Consider the following 19,525-nt stretch of genomic DNA (forward strand, 5'->3'; position numbering starts at 1 on the left):
TTTGTTGAATATTCATGTTTTATGTTTTATTTTAATATAATTATTGTATAATTTATAAATATATTTTTTTTTTGCTTTTTCTTGTTGTTGTATGTATTTAGTTTAATAATAAATATTATTTTGTTGTAATATTTTCAAGTACTTAAAGTTCTAGAGGACTTAAACATAAAAATAAGTATTTGTTTTATGGTTTTTTTGTTTAAAAATTATATATTTTTTTTGTTTGTTGTTAATATAATAATAATAATATATTTATTTATTGTTGTTTAGTTGTAATAAGTTGTTGTTTTTTATCTAAATTTTTTTTAAACTAATAATATATTTTCTCATTTGTTTATAATTATTGTGTTCATAATTAGTTTACATATTTCTTATTCTTTTCTTTAATTAGAATTTTTTTATTTAGTTTAATTTTACTTTTGTGTATATAGTTCTTTTGTTTTTTATTTATTTATTTATATATATAAATATTTATGTCTTTAGTTTTTATTTTTTTTTATTTTTAAGACTTTTTGTGCCTTTTTTTCTTTGTTTTTTTTATTAATTATTTGAGATGCACCTTAAGAGTTTTTTTTATGTTTTGTTAAATATATATTTATTTGTCTATATATATTTAATATAGTATATAGTATATATATTATATATGTATATTTTATAAATAGGTTTGTTTGTTGTTGTTGTTTTGTTTTTATTAATGTATATATAGATAGTATTTATGTATATATTTTGTGGTTTTTGTTTAATATTTATTTGTGGGTAGTTGTATATAATCATATCATATATATATGTATATAATAATAATTGATCAGTAAAATATTCCATAAAGAGATAAACTGCCTTTTTTATATTTCTTGCTATTTTTATTGTTTTTAAAGGTTAGATTTTTCTTTTTGTCATAAACAAAAAAAAAAGCTTACGGCTCATTTGAATGAAACAATGATTTCATATAATTCATTTTAAATCTTCAAAAATTCTTAAATTTTTTAAATTATTTTTAAACTCTTGTACAAAGTACAAGTGTGTTTAGTTAGCTGCGAAGGACCATCAACAAAATATCAAGTAAATAACTGTTTAATTCAATTTGAAAACAAAATTGTTCAAATTTTTATGATAAATACGAAATTAAACTCCCTTGGGAATCGAATTTGAAATACATGATTCACAGGATGACTTTTCAGTCATGCAATATTATCAATTCTATTTTGAATTTACTTTTACATAAAATCTCATAAAATCATAATTTAAAGTTACATAAAAGGTCATCGTGTGAATCCAGTAAAAGTACAACTTTAGTATTTATTTGTAAATTTTTCTATAATTAAGGACCTGGCTCACTAAATGCGAACGAACATTTTCTTTTTTATTTTATATTGAAAACAATAAAAAAAAAATCAAATTTATTTGTTGTTTCAATATATGATAAGAAAGAAAATGTTCGTTATCATTTAGTGAGCCAGGCCTTAAAAATGTTTTGATCTCGAAATATTGCTAACAAATTATCCGAAAAAATTATTAATTCTTGCATTCGTATACGAGCGAAAGCTTATTTTATTTTTACCGATGTCGAATAAAATCTACAGACCTTTACAACACCTAATTCAGACCATGATTTTTACGACGTCTTTTTTTTCTTAATTCTCCTTTGTATGCTTTTACACACAGCAATTTTTCTTGAAGCAAGTCCAAGTTTATAGCAGAGAGAGGAAAGAGAAAGACGAAGGGTACACATACCGAAAAGTTACATCAATTCTCTAGTCTTTTTGTTCACCCTTCATGCAACCAAAGTAGTAAAAATCATCATCTGAACTCGTTATAATAATGTCATTCGATAACGAGCGAATTTTTATTCGAAAGCTAAGAAGCATTCGAAATTTATTTCGATAACAAATGCTAGTATTAGACTCCCTGATATTTGTTGATTCTCTTTTGTATATTGTTTTAATATATAAATAGAAAATTATTGAAATATTTTCATGAACATTGTAATAGAAACAAGATTACTAAGTATTCCCTCGCCCTCTGTTGCCTGCCTATTTATTCCTTCCTAACTCGATTTGAAAATGTTCAAACTTGTATATTTATTACATTGTTATTCGAAAATTTTAATCGTATTATGAAGTAACCGACATTATTTGAGGCAATCAGTGCAAAAGTGGTGTAACTCCAAACTATTTATTTACAACACTTTTGCTACATTACTTTGTTATAATAAGCTCTGTGCAAAAACGATTTTTTCAGCTTCATCAGCTTTTGAACACTAAAAGGTAATGTAAGGACTGTATGTAACACCAGAACAGTAATCAAACAATTGTGGATTACATCACTTTTGCGCTGATGGCCTCATTTTATATCTACTAATTTCAAATTACTTAATCTTATGAAAGCCGGAGCTTTCGTTGATCACAATGAGATTTTTGTTGATCTTTTTAAAGAAGTCGTGTTTCCAATTCGAAGACACTTTATTATTGTTTAAAGAGAATAGACAGTTTGGTTTTGTTTGGCGAAAAATAAAATTTTCTTTAAAAAACCACACAAAAATTGTCTTGTAAACCAAATTAATAAGTGATGTTTAAACAGAACATTTGTTCTGTAAATAGAGTGATTTTAAAAAACGAATAATTAACAAAATTTATGTTCAAAACTTTGTAAAGTTTTGATTAAAACAAGTAAATCACATGGATTTGATTTAAAGAACACCAAAATATCCATTCGAAACTTTTTCGAGCCAAATTTTACCTCTGGAGGTTGTAATTCTATTCGAAAGAAAACATGATTTTCTTTTCGAATGGGATTGGGTTTACAGAACAGGTGGATAAAGTTAAACGAAAGTTGAACGGTTAACTAAACGCTACAACTGCTGGATTAAACATTCGTTTAACCAAAACATAGAAGATTTTGCAGAAATAAGCTCTAAAACAGAAACGAAATTATTTTCTATTCATTTTTAACAAAAACAGACAGTCAATGTTTTATAAGTTATAAGTACAGTTTAAACCGTAGTTTGGTAAAACGCACAATAGAACATAAACTTAAATCAAATAGAAGAAGTAAAACTCAAACCAAACCAATAAAGTTTAAACGGACAAATTTTGTATGGTTAAATAAGGCTTTAGTTATATAAATTAATAAATTAAACTTTTATTAAAATAAAACAGTGATGATCACAGGACAAAGGTAGGAGGAGAAAACACAGTACATAACTACAAATATACAGCACAATTATAAAAAAAATTACCCGGCTGTTTTTTCTCTTTTCTTATTTTTATCATTGAATTTGAATATGAAAAAAACTCCCGGGCTGATAGTTTAAACGGTTTAACGGTTAAACTTAAGTTTAAACTTTATTTAAAGAAAAAAAGAATTATTGAAAATTCTGTGTTTAATAATGTGTGAATTTTTACAAGTTTAAACTTTGTTTAAACCAATAATAAAGAAAATCGCGAATTATCTTTAAGATCTATTAACTCACTGCTGCTTTAAACTCTTGTTTTATAAAAACCTTTTACAATTTTAAAGAAGTTTATTTGGAACATCTATGTTTACGCATTTTAGTGCGAAAATGTGTTAAATGTTTCAAGAACTAACTGCAATTGTGGCTAATACAAATCCAAAAAAAATTATGAACAAAATTCCCCGGCAGTATTTTCCCTTTTCCCATTTTTCCTTTTCAAATTCAATGTTAAAAATCAGAAAAGGAAAAAAACTCCCGGGGATTTATTTTTTCATAATTGGGCTGAATATGACATAAATATAAACATCTCATACATGGAAATTCGAGGTGTTCGATGCCTATTACAAGTCCTCATTCATCAGCATCTAATGCTATGACTTCAGATCAGACTTCGCTTAAAGAAATGATTTGCATATTAGTCCCTCGGTCAGAGCCAGACATTTTAAATTCTAGTGATTAACTAATACCAGCTTTGCTAAATTAAGTTTTATCGGAACATTTTATGATACCATGGATAATTTTAACCTTGTTTAAACCCAACAAAAATACAGTTGGTTCCTCTAAGTTGAGAGTAAAGTATGCACATTGAAACCATTCGAAAAACAGAAATTTGTAAAATGCAGAGCAAAGAAATCGTTAATTATCATATGAGATTCCTTGAAGCTTAATTTAGACATTTTGTTTGCTAATTAAGTTGTGTATAATAAAATTTTAATAAAAATTCTGAAAAGTTTTATTATGTTAAATCTTTAGCTGCAAAACTGATCGTTTTATGCCCGTAATTTGAACATTTAGATATTTAAGGTGTAAAATACCCAGCAGATAAATTTACTTAAAAGTTAACTTGACATTAATTTCAAATAAATATTTATGGGTAAAAATTATTCAATATTTTTACTCCATAATAAATTGACCACTGATAGATATCTATTTGTTAAAACCGGCATAAACCGATCAGTTTTGCAGCTAAATATTTAATATAATCTTTTTAGAATTCAGAATGAAATGTCAAAGTTATCTCAAATATTAAATTATTTACTAAAATAATTGAAGATTGTTTTTCTTGAGTCTAAATTTTATAAACATATGTATTAATATAAAAAATATGACAAAGATTTGTCATGGCTCTTCAAAATTTTTTGAAAATACATCCCGATTGGAATGCTCTAATCACCTTAATTTCTGGTTAACGCCTAAATTTGACAAATCAAATTGACTTGAGTTTCTCAATTACCACATTTATGATCTAGTAAATATCGTCATTATCTAATTTAAGATTATTACATTCGATATCGAGCAAGAAGTCTATTATATTTCATTATAATTTCGTTACGAAACCTCATTTGATCACGAATCCAATTACTTTTCTCATTTCTTTTTCAGTTTAAACTCCCCTTAATCCATTAAAAAAACAAAAACTTACGCTCTTATTTAAAGCTAATTTAAATCTAAAATCATCTTTAAACTGCGTGCAATTTAAAAAACATAAAAATTTTCTTTCATTTTCTTTTCTTTCTGGGTCGTAAGCTTTTTTTTTTTGTCTGTTAATTTATTGTTGTATATTAAGTATATGAAAAAAAAAGAAAATCTACTCCATTTTGTATATGTTTGTGCGAGTGTTCTTTAACGCTTTGTCTAACAAAATGTCCGTTTTTTTTTTGTTCGTTGCTATTACTTCATTTCCTTTGGGTCGCTAAAAACAAGCAAGACAAGCGAATGTATGTATGTGTGTATTCGACCATTTTTGTTTGTAGTTATTGTTCCTCTTTTTACTCTCAGCAAGTTAAAAAAAATAACGGAAATTTTAAAAGATGAGCAAAAGAATAAAAAAAAACAATGTAAAGAAAAATAAACAAACAAGAACTTTAATAAGAACTATTGTGTGTGAGTGAGTGTTGTTTCTGTGTCAGAGAGTAGTATGATGTTAGTGTATTATTGTTGTTACTGTTATATGTAGTTTTGTAATTGTAGTTGTTGTTGTTGGTATTATTATGTATTATTATTCTTCATCTTTATAAACTGTATGTATTTTATCATTTCCTTTCAAAAGTACTCTTTTGCTACATACAACAAGATTTTTCATACAATAAACAAAACAAACAACAAAAAATACAAAAAAAAAATATAACAGATTATTATAATAAACAGTTTTCATCTCAACAAAATGGCTGTTTATATTAGTTTGTTTGTTTGTTTGCATGTACATATAGTTGTTGTTGTTGTTGGTACTACGAGTAGTATACGTAATATTTATTGTTGTTTTATTTTTATTTTAGTAGTAGTATTGTTGTTTGTATGTAGAAAAAATATCAAGAGAAGAGTAGTAGTAGTTTTTACTACATAAAATGAGCTGGAGTAATTTATGCTTAATGATTATAATAAATTTTCGGTAGTTCTCTCGGTATTGTTGTTGTTGTTGTGTATGTATTGTTGATGTTGCTGTAGTTGGTTGGTTTGTTTGTTGTTTTTTTTTGCTTTGGTTGGTTGGTTGTTGTTGTCTATCATCCTTACAAATTATTCCAAAAAATACGTTTTTATTTCTATGTTGTTTTTTCTTTTGTTGTTTGTCCATTTATTTTTCATATTTCATAAAAGTGCGTTGTTTTTTTTTTGTTTTGGTAAGGGAGGATTTTAGATTTTTGTTATTTATTGTAGTTGCAGTTTGTTTATTTTTCAAAATATTTGTTAAATTTTCTAAATTTGTCTGTAGTATTTTATTTATTTATTTAGTATTTAATAATTTGTTGCTGTTGCTGATGTTGTTGTTGTTGTTTTTCTCTCTATAATTATTGTAGTTTATAGCTGTGGTTGGTTTATCGCTTGTTGTTTGTTGGTTGGTTTTTTATTTATTTTATGATGGGATGGTGGTTTAAAAATTTTATTTTATTTTGTTGTTTTTGTGGTTGCTGTTTCTTTATATATACTTTGTTTTTGTTTGTTTAATCCTCAAAATTAACATGGATAAATACCTATAATAATCAATTTATTATAAATTTTAATTTAAATAGTTTGTAATTGATTTTATATAAGTTTTCCATAAAAAATAAAATTATTTAGCAATTAAATAATAATAAAAAAAATTATGTTATTTATGGCTTAGTAATTGCTTTTTATAAATTCTTATAAATTATAAGCATGTTTTTTTATTGTTATATATAAGTTTTGTGTGATTTTCTTGTTTTTTTTTAGCATTAAAACTAAAACTTAAAAATTAAAAAAGTGTGGTTGTTGTTTTTTTTGCCAAAAAAAGCAACATAAAAAATATGTTTTTTTTTCTGCAACAATTATTAAAAAAAAAATTGTATACAAATTGTTGGTTGTAGTATGTTGTAGTTGCTTTTTGTTTAACACAAAAATTATTAATAATAATAACTAAACAAAATTAAAAAATAAATGATAATTTTCTAATTTTAAACAAAAAAAAATATATATGATGAGTTTAAAGTTGCGCTGCATTGGTGCCTCCATAAGCCAGTAAAGTTGACTCAACTGAGAGTGTGTTAAATAAATAAAAAAAAGAACAAACAAAAAAAAAACAACATAATATTAAAAAAAAATATAATAAAAATTCCATGTGTTTAAAAATATTTACAAAATAATAAGACAGTTAAAGAATTCAAAACCCAAAGGTTTTATAAACATGAATGTTAGTATAATTTTTAAAATGTTCATACTAAATTTAGCTACCGTTATCGCTAAGCCACAGTTATCTCTAAAATTCCCATTCCCAGTAACTGTTTTAAAAGTTAAATATTTCATGCCGTTATAAAAATATTCAAAAATACCGTAACCGTTTTCTGTTGCTAGCAAAGTTTCGAAAGAAATAATTCTTATTTCCTTTTTCGATATCAAAATAAATTGTATCTCTTATTATTTCCGTTAATGGATTCCTTATGAATTAATTCATAGGCTTAATTCCTTTGTACCTCAAATGTATTGAATTCATTCCTTATTGAATCATTAAAATTTTTTTGAAATCAAATCCATTACAAAATATCTTTAAAAATGTATTGAATGATTAATTCAAATCAATTACAAAAACGCTTTAGACCAAGGACATTGTTTACCCGGCCCTTTTCGGTGTAACAATCTTGTCGAGATGCGAGGGCTTAAGTGTATTCTGTGGTTGTGATCTCCTATGTTTATATACAGGTTTTCTTTAGTACATAGCCACAAGTCATGGAATTCTAAAAGAATGGGACGTGGGTGATATCATTCGCTGTCTGCCCTGCTATTAAGATATAATAACATTAGAATAGAGGCAATAAGAGTGTCTTTAGATGAACTCGGGGTTAAGGACTTCCTGGTGAGTTGGATAGTATCGATACTTGGCAGCAGGATTATCAACTTAAGCCTAGAGGATGACAGGATTAGAAGACGGTTTACCAGTGGTACACCGCAAGTTGGAGTATTGGCTCCACTGTTATGGTTACTAGCGGTGAACTATTTTCAAGATCTTTGAATATAAAGGTAGAAAGATAGTTGCATATGCGAACGACGTTGTGATTCTGATCAAGATAAAGTTTCATTCACCAATCACTGAAATCATGCAGACAGCGCTAGCTGACCTCTCAACCTGGGTCAAGACAAATGGACTGGGTGTAAAACCCAACGAAAACAGAAGTAGTATTCTTTACTAGGAATAATGGGGTAGGGAGTTTTAATTTGCCGGAAATATACGGCGTTTAGCCTGACTTTATCAGAGGGACCCAAGTATTTAGGGACCCTTCCTTGATAACAAAATTATAAAGAAAAAAAGTAGTTATAGGAAGATACTCAGTAAAGATCAGAGATGTGCTTCCATTGGCGTAACTGGTGCAATCAGTATCCAGTGGGCTCTAGAAGCGTTATTGGAACTATACACAATTAGATTGTGTTGGGAACTGGCAAGGAATGGATCTGATTTGGACTATATTAATAGTTAAACCTCACTACTATAGGTTAATCATCAAAAGATCCTGGTGTAGTAGGACGGATTGCACGGTGTCCAGAGGTTCGATTCTGGTTCTGTGTAACGGTGAAATGAAAAAAACTTTTCATTATCGTTTTCATAAGAACTTTTCATATTATAATTTCACAATTACACAAATTGCGATTCCCGTTCTTCAATTTGTTTTATTCAACTTTTTCTTTTCATATGAAAACATTTGAATTTATTTATAATTTTTTCACTAATCGAGAATCAGAAACTCTATGAAAATATGAAAAAACTTTTCATTTCACCGTTTCACAGAACCAGAATGATTACCGGGCATTACTCAATAGAAGCTTTCATTGGTAAATTGGATATAGGCACAAAGAACTTCTGTAGGTTGTGCGAGGATATTGAGGTACTAGAAACAGTGAAACATATGTGTAACTGTCCTAGATTACAGGGTCTTAGGCAAAAATGGCTAGGAGAAAGATTCCATGATGAACTGGGGGATATAGCTAAATATGATCTAGGAAATCTATTAGGCTTTATCAGTGGAATAGGCTGGCTATTTAAGGTAACAGCACTACTTACTTTGGACTGGGGGTTTCACTTTATTTATTTTATTCCTTACTTCTTTCTTTTTCTCTCCAATTTCATTTCTTCTCTTCACATGTAGTTCACACCTAGTTATATTTCTAAACGATATCACAATGGCTCCTATATATGGGTCTACGAGTGGAAGTGTACAGTACGCACCCCTTCAAAATTATTTATCTATCTTTAGACAGAATAAGCTAATAAGCGAAGATACAATTCAGTGCATAGAAAATATTCATATAATTTTCGGCAAATCGAATAGTTTGGCATGATTTCTTGACATTATACAATGAATTTTCCAGAATTGTATGAATAAAAGGGAAATAATCAATTTACGGCCCATAGTTTCTTCAGGATTTGTAACCGTTGAAGAAATTTGCACGGACTAAACTCAATTTTGTAGGAAAAATATGCATTTTTCAGTTGATGTATCAAATATACCGAGTTATTCCACTGAATTCATTTGAATTTTTCATTGTTATTTAAGGTATATTCCCCTTTTTAAGTGCTTGCTTACAAAATCAAACACCCCAGGTTCGATCCCTGGCAGAAGACGAGAAATGTTCATCATAGTTTTCGAGTTTTTTACAATTAACTCCCCTCTAAACAATCCATACAAGAAGCTACCTGACCATCCCTCCCGTTGGAAAAGAGGTTAACATCATGGCAAAAGCCATGATGTTAGATTAGCAAGGTTCCCCAACGACTGATGACAGCTCCATTATCCTAGACCAGCTACAGCAGACCAAACATCTACTTGGCTGGAATAACAGCCGATTAACGAAACTGATAAAAGGCAAAAATAACAATAGGACCCGCTACTGCAGACCAATCATCTACTTGGCTGGAACAACAACCGTTTATCGAAACTGATACAAAATAACAATAGACTGGATCTAATGCCAACATAATACATGGAGACGTACGATATTCCAATAACTAGGACAGTGAAATCTTACATAGGAAATACACGAAAACAAAACTGCTGCAAATCGTATAAGATGGAGAAACTTTGTGGAAGCTAAATGCACCCAAAAGGAGTAATGGAGAAAAAAATATTCAGAACAACAAATTCTAAATATGGAAATGGAAAACAAAAACCATTTTAAATAATCGTCATTAGCCTAAAATTGTACATTTGTTATACAAATTTAAAATAAATTCAATAAAGTGTCAATATGAAATTGGTAGCAGCTGTCAAAAATGCAATGATTAATAACGCAATTTCTTAATGACAAAAAAAACAAATAACACAAATAAGAAAACACTTAAAACAAAAATATTGATTAAAACGAAAGCAAAAACGCAAAAGGCTGCCAGCGGGAAAGAACAATTGATGGTGAAATTGAATTAAAAAAAAAAACATATTTAAGAAAATTCCAATTTGTCTGGTATTTCACAAAAATTGTTTTTCGTTGTTGTTGTTTGTTTTAAACAAAAACTAAAACAACAAAATGACAAAGAATGAGCAAAACATAAAAATAAATGAGAATAAATGAAAATCAGGCAAGTGCATGAATGAGGAGTGGGAGTGGGTGGTTTGTTGGATGTGTTAAGGTATTTTTTGTGTGGGGGTTGTGGGTTATATAGTACTATGAGTATTAAAATATATAAAAATAATTTTAAATTAGCACAACAACCAACTGAGGAAAAAAAAGCCAAAAAATCAAAACAAAATTCGATGTAATAAAAAGCAAAATAGAATTCTTGTAAAATTTGGTTAGTAGTAGTAAGTAGACAATAATAATAATAATAAAAACTAAAGAAGAAAACAAAACAAGACAAAATGAAAATAAATTTTAATTACCTTGATAATTTTGGGGCCAAATGGTGGGTACATTCTGTAAAATAGAAATAAAAATAAATTTTATTAGTTAAATGAATGAATGACACAAGAAATAAAATTTTAAGATTTTATTTTAAAGACCTGACCAATCAAATCAAAAACATTTCTACTCACCATTGGCACACTGTAGTATTGATAGAATGGTTGATATTGCATTGAAGGTGGGTAAATTGTTGGCACACCAGCGGCTGCAGCGGCTAAAAAGCAAAGCAAATCAAATTTAAATATTATATGTATTGTAATAAATAAATATAACAAAACAAAGAAATTAAAAATTTAAATTAAAATTAAATTTGCCAAAAATTATATTCGTATACATTACTAGTTGACCGTAACAAAAAAATATGTAATTATATGGTGTTTTTTTCTTACTAAATACTATAGCTACTTTTGATATAAAAACAACATAAATCGACTAAAAATCATGATTTTTTTAAACCCACCATTTTGATTTTTGTCTAAAAAGTTCAGTACACTAAATTGTTGATAAAAAAAAATGCAACAAGAGGGTTCTTACAAACTTCAGGAATTGAATATAAGAAGTCCTTATTAAACCGTTAAGCATCAGCTACGAAATTTAAATTTTTTTTTTTTTTTTCAAAATTTTAATTTCAAACATTTGTTTCATCTCTTCATATTATAATGGAATCTCAAAAAACCCCTGAAATCTTTTAATATGCTAAAAAAAAACAAAAATTTTTAAGAAAATACAAATATACTTGATAATGTTTTCAAAACTGTGCCACAGAAACTTTTTTATTGGGTTAAAAGAGCGAAATTTACAATTGATGGCGTATCTTTTGAACGCGATTTTTGATTTTAATAACTTATGTCATTTTGAAGGATATATATCTGTCATTTATTCTCACATAGTTATTAAACATTATAGTGTAAACAAAAACTTTTTTTTTTGTTTTGAAAATGTCGAATTTTGTACCAAGAAAGCGTCATATGCGGGAAGTTTTGCTTTACTTCTTTAATTTGAAAAAAAGTGCAGCAGAAACACATTGATTGCTCACCGAAGCTTATGGTGAATGTGTGTTCCATCGGTTTCAAAGTGCGAGAGATGGTTTTTGCGGTTCAGAAATGGTGATTTAGACACGGAAGACAAAGATAGCCCAGGCCTGCCTCTACACCGAATCATTATTTGCGACCCCAGCAAAAAATATTTCGGATTTGGAAGCAATAAATATGATTACTTAGAAAAAATCAGCGCTTCTTGTTAGGCAATCACTGGGTCTGTAAGATTTTATTGCTCTCAGCAGCTCTAAAATCTATGTGCACAATTGTTTGCACATATTTAATTCGATGAAATCAGGTTAATTTTAAAGCTGTGAAATATGCTTATTTTGGATTCCTTATGCAGAGCCTCTACGCGAGGAATCCCATATAAAAATCATGTAATCTTTCATGCGAAGTGGTAGCAGTATACAAGTGCTCTCTGCCTTACAAACCTGCTTCCGAGGAAGCACCATTTTTTGCTGGGATGAAAAATGAATTCATTACGTAACCCGAAGCGTAAGAGATCGTATGTGAAGCCCGTCCAACCAGCCGAATCGACACTAAATCCAAATATGCATGGCGTTAAGGTAATTCTTTATATTTGGTGGGACCAAATGGGTCACATCTATTATGAGCTGGTGAAATTTGGACAGACCATCACAGTTAACCTGTACCGAACGCAACTGAATCGTTTGAAGCTAACATTGACCGAAAAACGACCAGAATAAGTAGCCAGACATGAAACCTAATATTCCATCATGACAACACTCGGACCCATGTTGGACCTACAATGGGTAAAAATCGGGTTTTCCGATTTTGACCCATTGTAGGTCCAACTTACTATGGTCTTATATATGTACGTCGTTGCAAAGGTCTTTGAAATATCTATCATTAGATATCCATATTGTCTATATTAATGACTTAGTAATCCAGATATAGATAAAAAATCGAGGTTGTCCTGGTTTTTTCCTCATATCTCCGTTATTTATAGATCGATTTTGCTGATTTTAAATAGGAAACTTCTCGAAAGCATGTCTGACAGAATTATTGCAGATTTTGGATATCCCGATATCTGGGATATTTAGAAAATTGATTTCAACAGACAGACAGACGGACATGGCTTAATCGACTCCGCTATCTATAAGGATCCAGAATATACAGTGACGGACATTACAATAGAATCACTACCAATATTTCATTTAAAACCAGGAGCAATCATAAGGATTGGTGTGGGCCAGAAAATAAAAAAAGGGCCAAAATGTGTAGTGGACGGACGAAAAGACCATTAATTTAATTGGTAGTGATGATAATACATGGGTAAGACGTCCAAAAAATGGCAAAAACCAAAAACTTTTAAACATGGTTGGGGAAATATTATTATATGGGGATGCTTTTCTTGGTATTGCGTTGGTACAATTTATTGGATTAAAGAAAATATGGATAAGCACTTGTATGTAAATATTTTGGAGAATGTTATAAAGCCACATGCAGAATGGAATATGCCCTTAAAATGGCTCTTCCAGCAAGATAATGACCCAAAGCACACGTCAGGTCTTGCCAAAAAATGGTTTTTATATAAGAAAATTCATGTTATGGAATGGCCGTCTCAATAACCAGACTTAAATCCTATGGAAAATAGTAAAAGACAAACTCGGACCTGAAAAATTTAAAAACAAGGAAGAACTTTGGCAGAAAATTCAGGAAATATGGTATGCAATTTCCCAATCTACATGCGAAACTTTGTTAAATTCAATCCCCAAAAGATTTGATGCTGTTATTAGAAATAATTGATATGCAACAAAATATTAAGAAAACAACGAATTCTTATGATGATTTTTTATTTTTAATCATTTTAAGACTGATTGATTCTATTTGAATGTCGCATATTTTATTTAGTCTTTTAGATTTGACATCGTTTTTAACATAAGAATGTGTTATTTTTTTATTTTGTTTTTTTCTATTTATTGCTTACGTTATGAGCATTAATATATAATGAACAAATTTTAAATTTTGGAATGAAATTTTGTAGTTTTACTGCTTTAATCGAATTCATATGTAGTGATTCTATTGTATTGTCCGTCACTGTAGGTAAAAAATCGAGGTTGTCCTGGTTTTTTCCTCATATCTTCGTTATTTATGGATCGATTTTGCTGATTTTAAATAGGAAACTTCTCGAAAGCATGTCTGACAGAATTATTGAAGATTTGGATCCCGAAGATATCTGCGGTATTCAGAAAATTGATTTCAACAGACAGACAGACGGATATGGCTTACTTTATAGGGTCGGAAAATTATATTGTGGAAATTACAAACGGAATGACAAACTTATATATAACCTTCTCACGAAGGTGAAGGGTATAATAAGGGGTTGGGAAGTTTTGGCACAACCGCTTGACCTTGATATTTGTTTCGATCGATGCAGAACGCATTCTCTGGAATACGCTTCACTTTTTTTTTAACAAACTAAAACTGCGAAGTCTTTTGGCTTGTCTGCAGATACACCCAGAGTCTTTGGCGGGAATCGAACCCGCAACCTTCAGATTGATAGTCTAGCACTCTATTATCTAGACTATCGGGCACTTAAGAGCAGAGTATCTGAAATTAGCCGAAGTTTTGCCTTACCCGCCGTATAGTACAGACCTTGCCCCGTCCGACTACAATTTGTTTTGATCGACGCAGAACGCTCTTTCTGGTATCCGCTTCAGATCAGAACAGAGTATCGGATATTGGCTTGATTCGTTCTTGGCCTCAAAAGATGAGCAGTTCTTTTGGCTCGGAATCCATATGTTGCCAGAAAGACGGGAAAAGGTCATAGCTAATAATGGCCAATACATTGAATGAATTTATATTGTACAAATGTTTCAATAAAAAATAAAAGTTAAAAATTTGAAAAAAAAAATTCCACAGTTTTAAGTCATACACCCAATATTTACATTGTATCATTTATATTTTTCGAAAACGTAATTATCGCGTCTATAGTCTTTCGTCGATAGTCTCTGCTATAGACTAAATGTTATAGTCTCGTCTATAGTATCTCGTCTATAGTTCATCGTTTATAGTATCTCGTGTGTAATATCTCGTCTATAGTCTCTCGTATATAGTCTCGCGTTTTTGTATGTCGTCTACAGTATCCCGCCTATACTCTCTCGTCTACAGTATCTCGTCTATAGTCTCTCGTCTATAGTCTCGTATATAGTCTCTCATCTATAGTATGTCGTATATAGTCTCTCTCTCGTCTATAGTCTCTTGTTTATAGTTTCTCGTCTATAGTCTCTCGTCTATAGTATGTCGTCTATAGTCTATAGTTTGAAAAAGTCATAGCTAACAATGGCCAATACTTTCAATAAATTTATATTGTACAAATGTTTCAAAATAAAAGTTAAAAATTTTAAAAAGATCTCACATTTTTAAGTCATACACTATCTTTTTAATGTCCTGTAAAAACCAAAAAACCTTAAATAATATACAAATTATTTAAAATTTTTTAATGTGCCTGAGACCATTTGATAAAGTTTTTCAAACTGTGCCACAATAACTTTATTAAGTTTTCCTAAATTTTCTAAAGTTCCTTTTTAGATTCATAAATGCTTTGAAAGTAATGTTTGCTTTACAGTTCCTTGTTCAATTTTTTTTTAATTCATATTCTAATTCTAATTATGTAAAGCTTGGTCTTTGATGATTTGTTTAGGACCAAAATGACCACTAGTGTTTTACAACGCTTAAAAACCTGTCTGGTGGAAATATTTATAAAGAAGTTTTCATTATAAAATATTATGTGAGTCCAAATGCAAAATTTTAAATCAAATTAACCGTTTAAAGTATTTGGTCAAAGGTCAAATTTTGAAATATTTGAAATTTTTCATAAAAATATAATGAAATATTCACCCTTATCGCGCTATGAGTAGGCGTTTTACCCCATCGACAGTTTCGTACTCTATTAAAAAAACAGGTTGCACTTTCGCTTTAATCTACAACGAAACTGTCGATGGCGTTAAACGCGTACGGCAATCGCTATAAGGGTGAATATTTCGTTATATTTTTATTACAAATATTTGAAAATTTAAACTGTGACCTTGATTATGTATATCTGGCAGGATTTCGATGAAATTCCAGAAAATATTATGTGAAAACCAAAGACAAAATTCAAATGAAATTAAAGGTATACACACAAAATTATCTAATTTATTTTAAAGTTTCTGAGTAATGTATACAAATGAATATTAATATTATAATTTTAAAAATGTATATATTAATCTTAAATACCATAAATACCTGGCGGATAAACAGCGGCGGCAAATTGATCAATAGGCATATTACTAATGGGAGCTGGAGGTGTAGTTGTGTAATAGACAGCACCATTTGCAGCCACAATTGACTAGAATTTTTCGTAATTAAACAAAAAATAGAAATTTTTTTAATTATAACATTAATATTGTAAAGTTATTAAATAAATAAGAAACATACAAAAATAAAGGTAAAATAATACAATACAAAACTTAATTTGATTACATTTCCATTAATTTTTACAAAACCAACCTGTTTTTTAATGGCTGGCGCAATATTTAATTTACGATCCCTCAGTACAACACATTCAGCCTGTTTATTTTAATGGAGAAAGAGAGAAAAAAAATATTATTAATTTTAAGCTTTTAATTATGCACAAAATAAAAGAAAATAAAAAACAATTTCTTTTGTTTTATTTTTCTTTTTTCTGTTTTTTTTTTTTTTTTAATTGTAAGTATCAACCATAAACTGTAAGAAAAACGTAACGCTTTTTTATGTATTAAAGATAAAAGAAAAAAAATATAAGAAAATTATAATAAAAATAATTGAACGCAACACAAAGTAAAGTTATCAAAAAAAAATAATAATAATAATAATATATAAAATTAAAACGGAAACTTGTAACTTGTAATTAAGAAAGAAAAAAAAACTGTAAAAATTTCAAACGCTCTTCTTCATCTAAGGTGGTAAGAATTTAAATAGTAAAAAAAACGATATATAACATTTTATATATATATATTATGTATATATAGTAGATAGATAGTAATATTATAAATCAACTCGAACTTTTTTCAAAAAGAAAAAGAACACAATTTCATAAATATTTGTAAAAGGTTTTATTTTTATATTTTTTGGTTTTAAGTTTTATCAATTTAATTTACACAATTCAAGGCAGTTCATATACAAAACGTTTTCGCTTAAAATAAAACTAAATGAAAAAATAACTAAAAAATGAGGAACATAAGATACAAACAAACAAGGGATATTCAACAAATTTTTAAAAGTGTTGTAGTTTAATTAAAACAAGTAACAACCAAAAAATTTAAATTTTCAAAACATAATTTTAGCAAAATTTCCAATATAAATAAAACGATATTCTCGTCTACAGAAGAGAATATAGGCGAGAGACTATAGACAAGATATTATAAACCAGACTAGAAGAAACTATAGACGATACTATAGAAAAGACTATACCCGAAAAACTTTAGACGAGAGACTATAGACGATACTATAGAAGAGACTATAGACAAGACTATAAACGCAAAACTATAGACGAGAGACTATAGACGAGACTATAGACGAGATTATAGACGAAACTATAGACAAAAGACTATAGACGAGACTATAGACGAAAAACTATAGACGAGACTATAGAAGAAACTATAGAAGAGACTATAGACGAAAAACTATAGACGAGAGACTATAGACGAGACTGTAGACGAGATTATAGACGAGATTATAGACGATACTATAGAAGAGATTATAGACGAGATTATAGACGATACTAGTAGAGACTATAGAAAAACTATAGACGAGAGGCTATAGACAAAACTATAGATAAGACTACAGACGAGACTATAGACCAAAAACTATAGACGAGATTATAGACGAAACTATAGACAAGACTATAGACGAGACTATAGTCTATCGTCTATAGACGAAAGGTTATAGACGAGGCTATAGACGAAACTATAGAAGAGACTATAGACAAGACTATTGACGCAAAACTATAGACGAGAGACTATAGACTATAGACGAGACTATAGACGAGATTATAGACGAAAGACTATAGAAAAGACTATAGACGAGACTATATACGAAAAACTATAGACGAGAGGCTATAGACGAGACTATAGACGAAACTATAGAAGAGACTATAGACGAGACTATAGACGAAACTATAGACGAAAGACTATAGACGAGACTATAGACGAGACTATAGACGAGACTATAGACGAGAGGCTATAGACGAGACTATAGACGAAACAATAGAAGGGACTATAGACAAGACTATAGACGAGACTATAGACCAAACTATAGATAAGACTATAGACGAGACTATAGACGAAAAACTATAGATGAGAGACTATAGACGAAACTATAGACCAAAAACTATAGACGAGATTATAGACGAAACTATAGAAGAGACTATAGACGAGACTATAGACCAAAAACTATAGACGAGATTATAGACGAAACTATAGAAGGGACTATAGACAAGACTATAGACGAGACTATAGTCTATCGTCTATAGACGAAATATTATAGACGAGGCTATAGACGAAAAACTATAGACGAGACTATAGAAGAGACTATAGACGATACTATAGAAGAGACTATAGACAAGACTATAGACGCAAAACTATAGACGAGAGACGAGAGACTATAGACTATAGACGAGACTATAGACGAGAGGCTATAGACGAAAAACTTTAGACGAGAGACTATAGACGAGTCTGTAGACGAGATTATAGACGATACTATAGAAGAGATTATAGACGAGACTATAGTCTATCGTCTATAGACGAAATATTATAGACGAGGCTATAGACGAAAAACTATAGACGAGACTATAGAAGAGACTATAGACGATACTATAGAAGAGACTATAGACAAGACTATAGACGCAAAACTATAGACGAGAGACTATAGACTATAGACGAGACTATAGACGAGAGGCTATAGACGAAAAACTTTAGACGAGAGACTATAGACGAGTCTGTAGACGAGATTATAGACGATACTATAGAAGAGATTATAGACGAGATTATAGACGAGACTATAGACGAGATTATAGACGATACTAGTAGAGACTATAGAAAAATTATAGACGAAACTATAGATAAGACTATAGACGAGACTATAGACCAAAAACTATAGACGAGATTATAGACGAAACTATAGAAGAGACTATAGACGAGACTATAGACCAAAAACTATAGACGAGATTAAAGACGAAACTATAGAAGGGACTATAGACAAGACTATAGACGAGACTATAGACGAGACTATAGTCTATCGTCTATAGACGAAAGATTATAGATTATATAGACGAGACTATAGAAGAGACTATAGACGATACTATAGAAGAGACTATAGACGATACTATAGAAGAGACTATAGACAAGACTATAGACGCAAAACTGTAGACGAGAGACTATATACGAGACTATAGACGAGATTATAGACGAAACTATAGACGAAAGACTTAGAAAAGACTATAGACGAGAATATAGACGAGACTATAGAAGAGACTATAGACGAAAAACTATAGACGAAACTATAGACGAAAGACTATAGACGAGACTATAGACGAGAGGCTATAGACGAGACTATAGACGAAACTATAGAAGAGACTATAGAAGAAAAACTATAGACGAGACTATAGACGAAACTATAGACGTGACTACAGGCGAAAAACTACAGATGA

General features: G+C 29.4%; 1 protein-coding gene across 4 annotated transcripts in view; it reads right to left on the reverse strand.

Annotated features, from left to right (window-relative positions):
* Window positions 1–703: 703 nt before the first annotated feature.
* Window positions 704–19,525, reverse strand: part of bol (boule) — a 203,920-nt gene continuing 185,098 nt past the window's right edge. For 3 of the 4 annotated variants that reach the window (XM_065504144.1, XM_065504145.1, XM_065504146.1), the window contains exons 7-11: window positions 16,348–16,407; window positions 16,084–16,186; window positions 10,924–11,006; window positions 10,771–10,804; window positions 6,561–6,940 (exon numbers count right to left, since the gene is read on the reverse strand). In XM_065504144.1, the coding sequence (XP_065360216.1) occupies window positions 6,891–6,940; window positions 10,771–10,804; window positions 10,924–11,006; window positions 16,084–16,186; window positions 16,348–16,407 (330 nt within the window). In that variant the 3' untranslated portion in view covers window positions 6,561–6,890. Of the gene's footprint in view, window positions 6,421–6,560; window positions 6,941–10,770; window positions 10,805–10,923; window positions 11,007–16,083; window positions 16,187–16,347; window positions 16,408–19,525 lie in introns of those variants that run through there. The other variant, XM_065504147.1, reaches the window with a different exon arrangement.

The sequence above is a fragment of the Calliphora vicina genome, chromosome 3 (genome assembly GCF_958450345.1).
Source record: "Calliphora vicina chromosome 3, idCalVici1.1, whole genome shotgun sequence".
NCBI lineage: Eukaryota > Metazoa > Arthropoda > Insecta > Diptera > Calliphoridae > Calliphora > Calliphora vicina.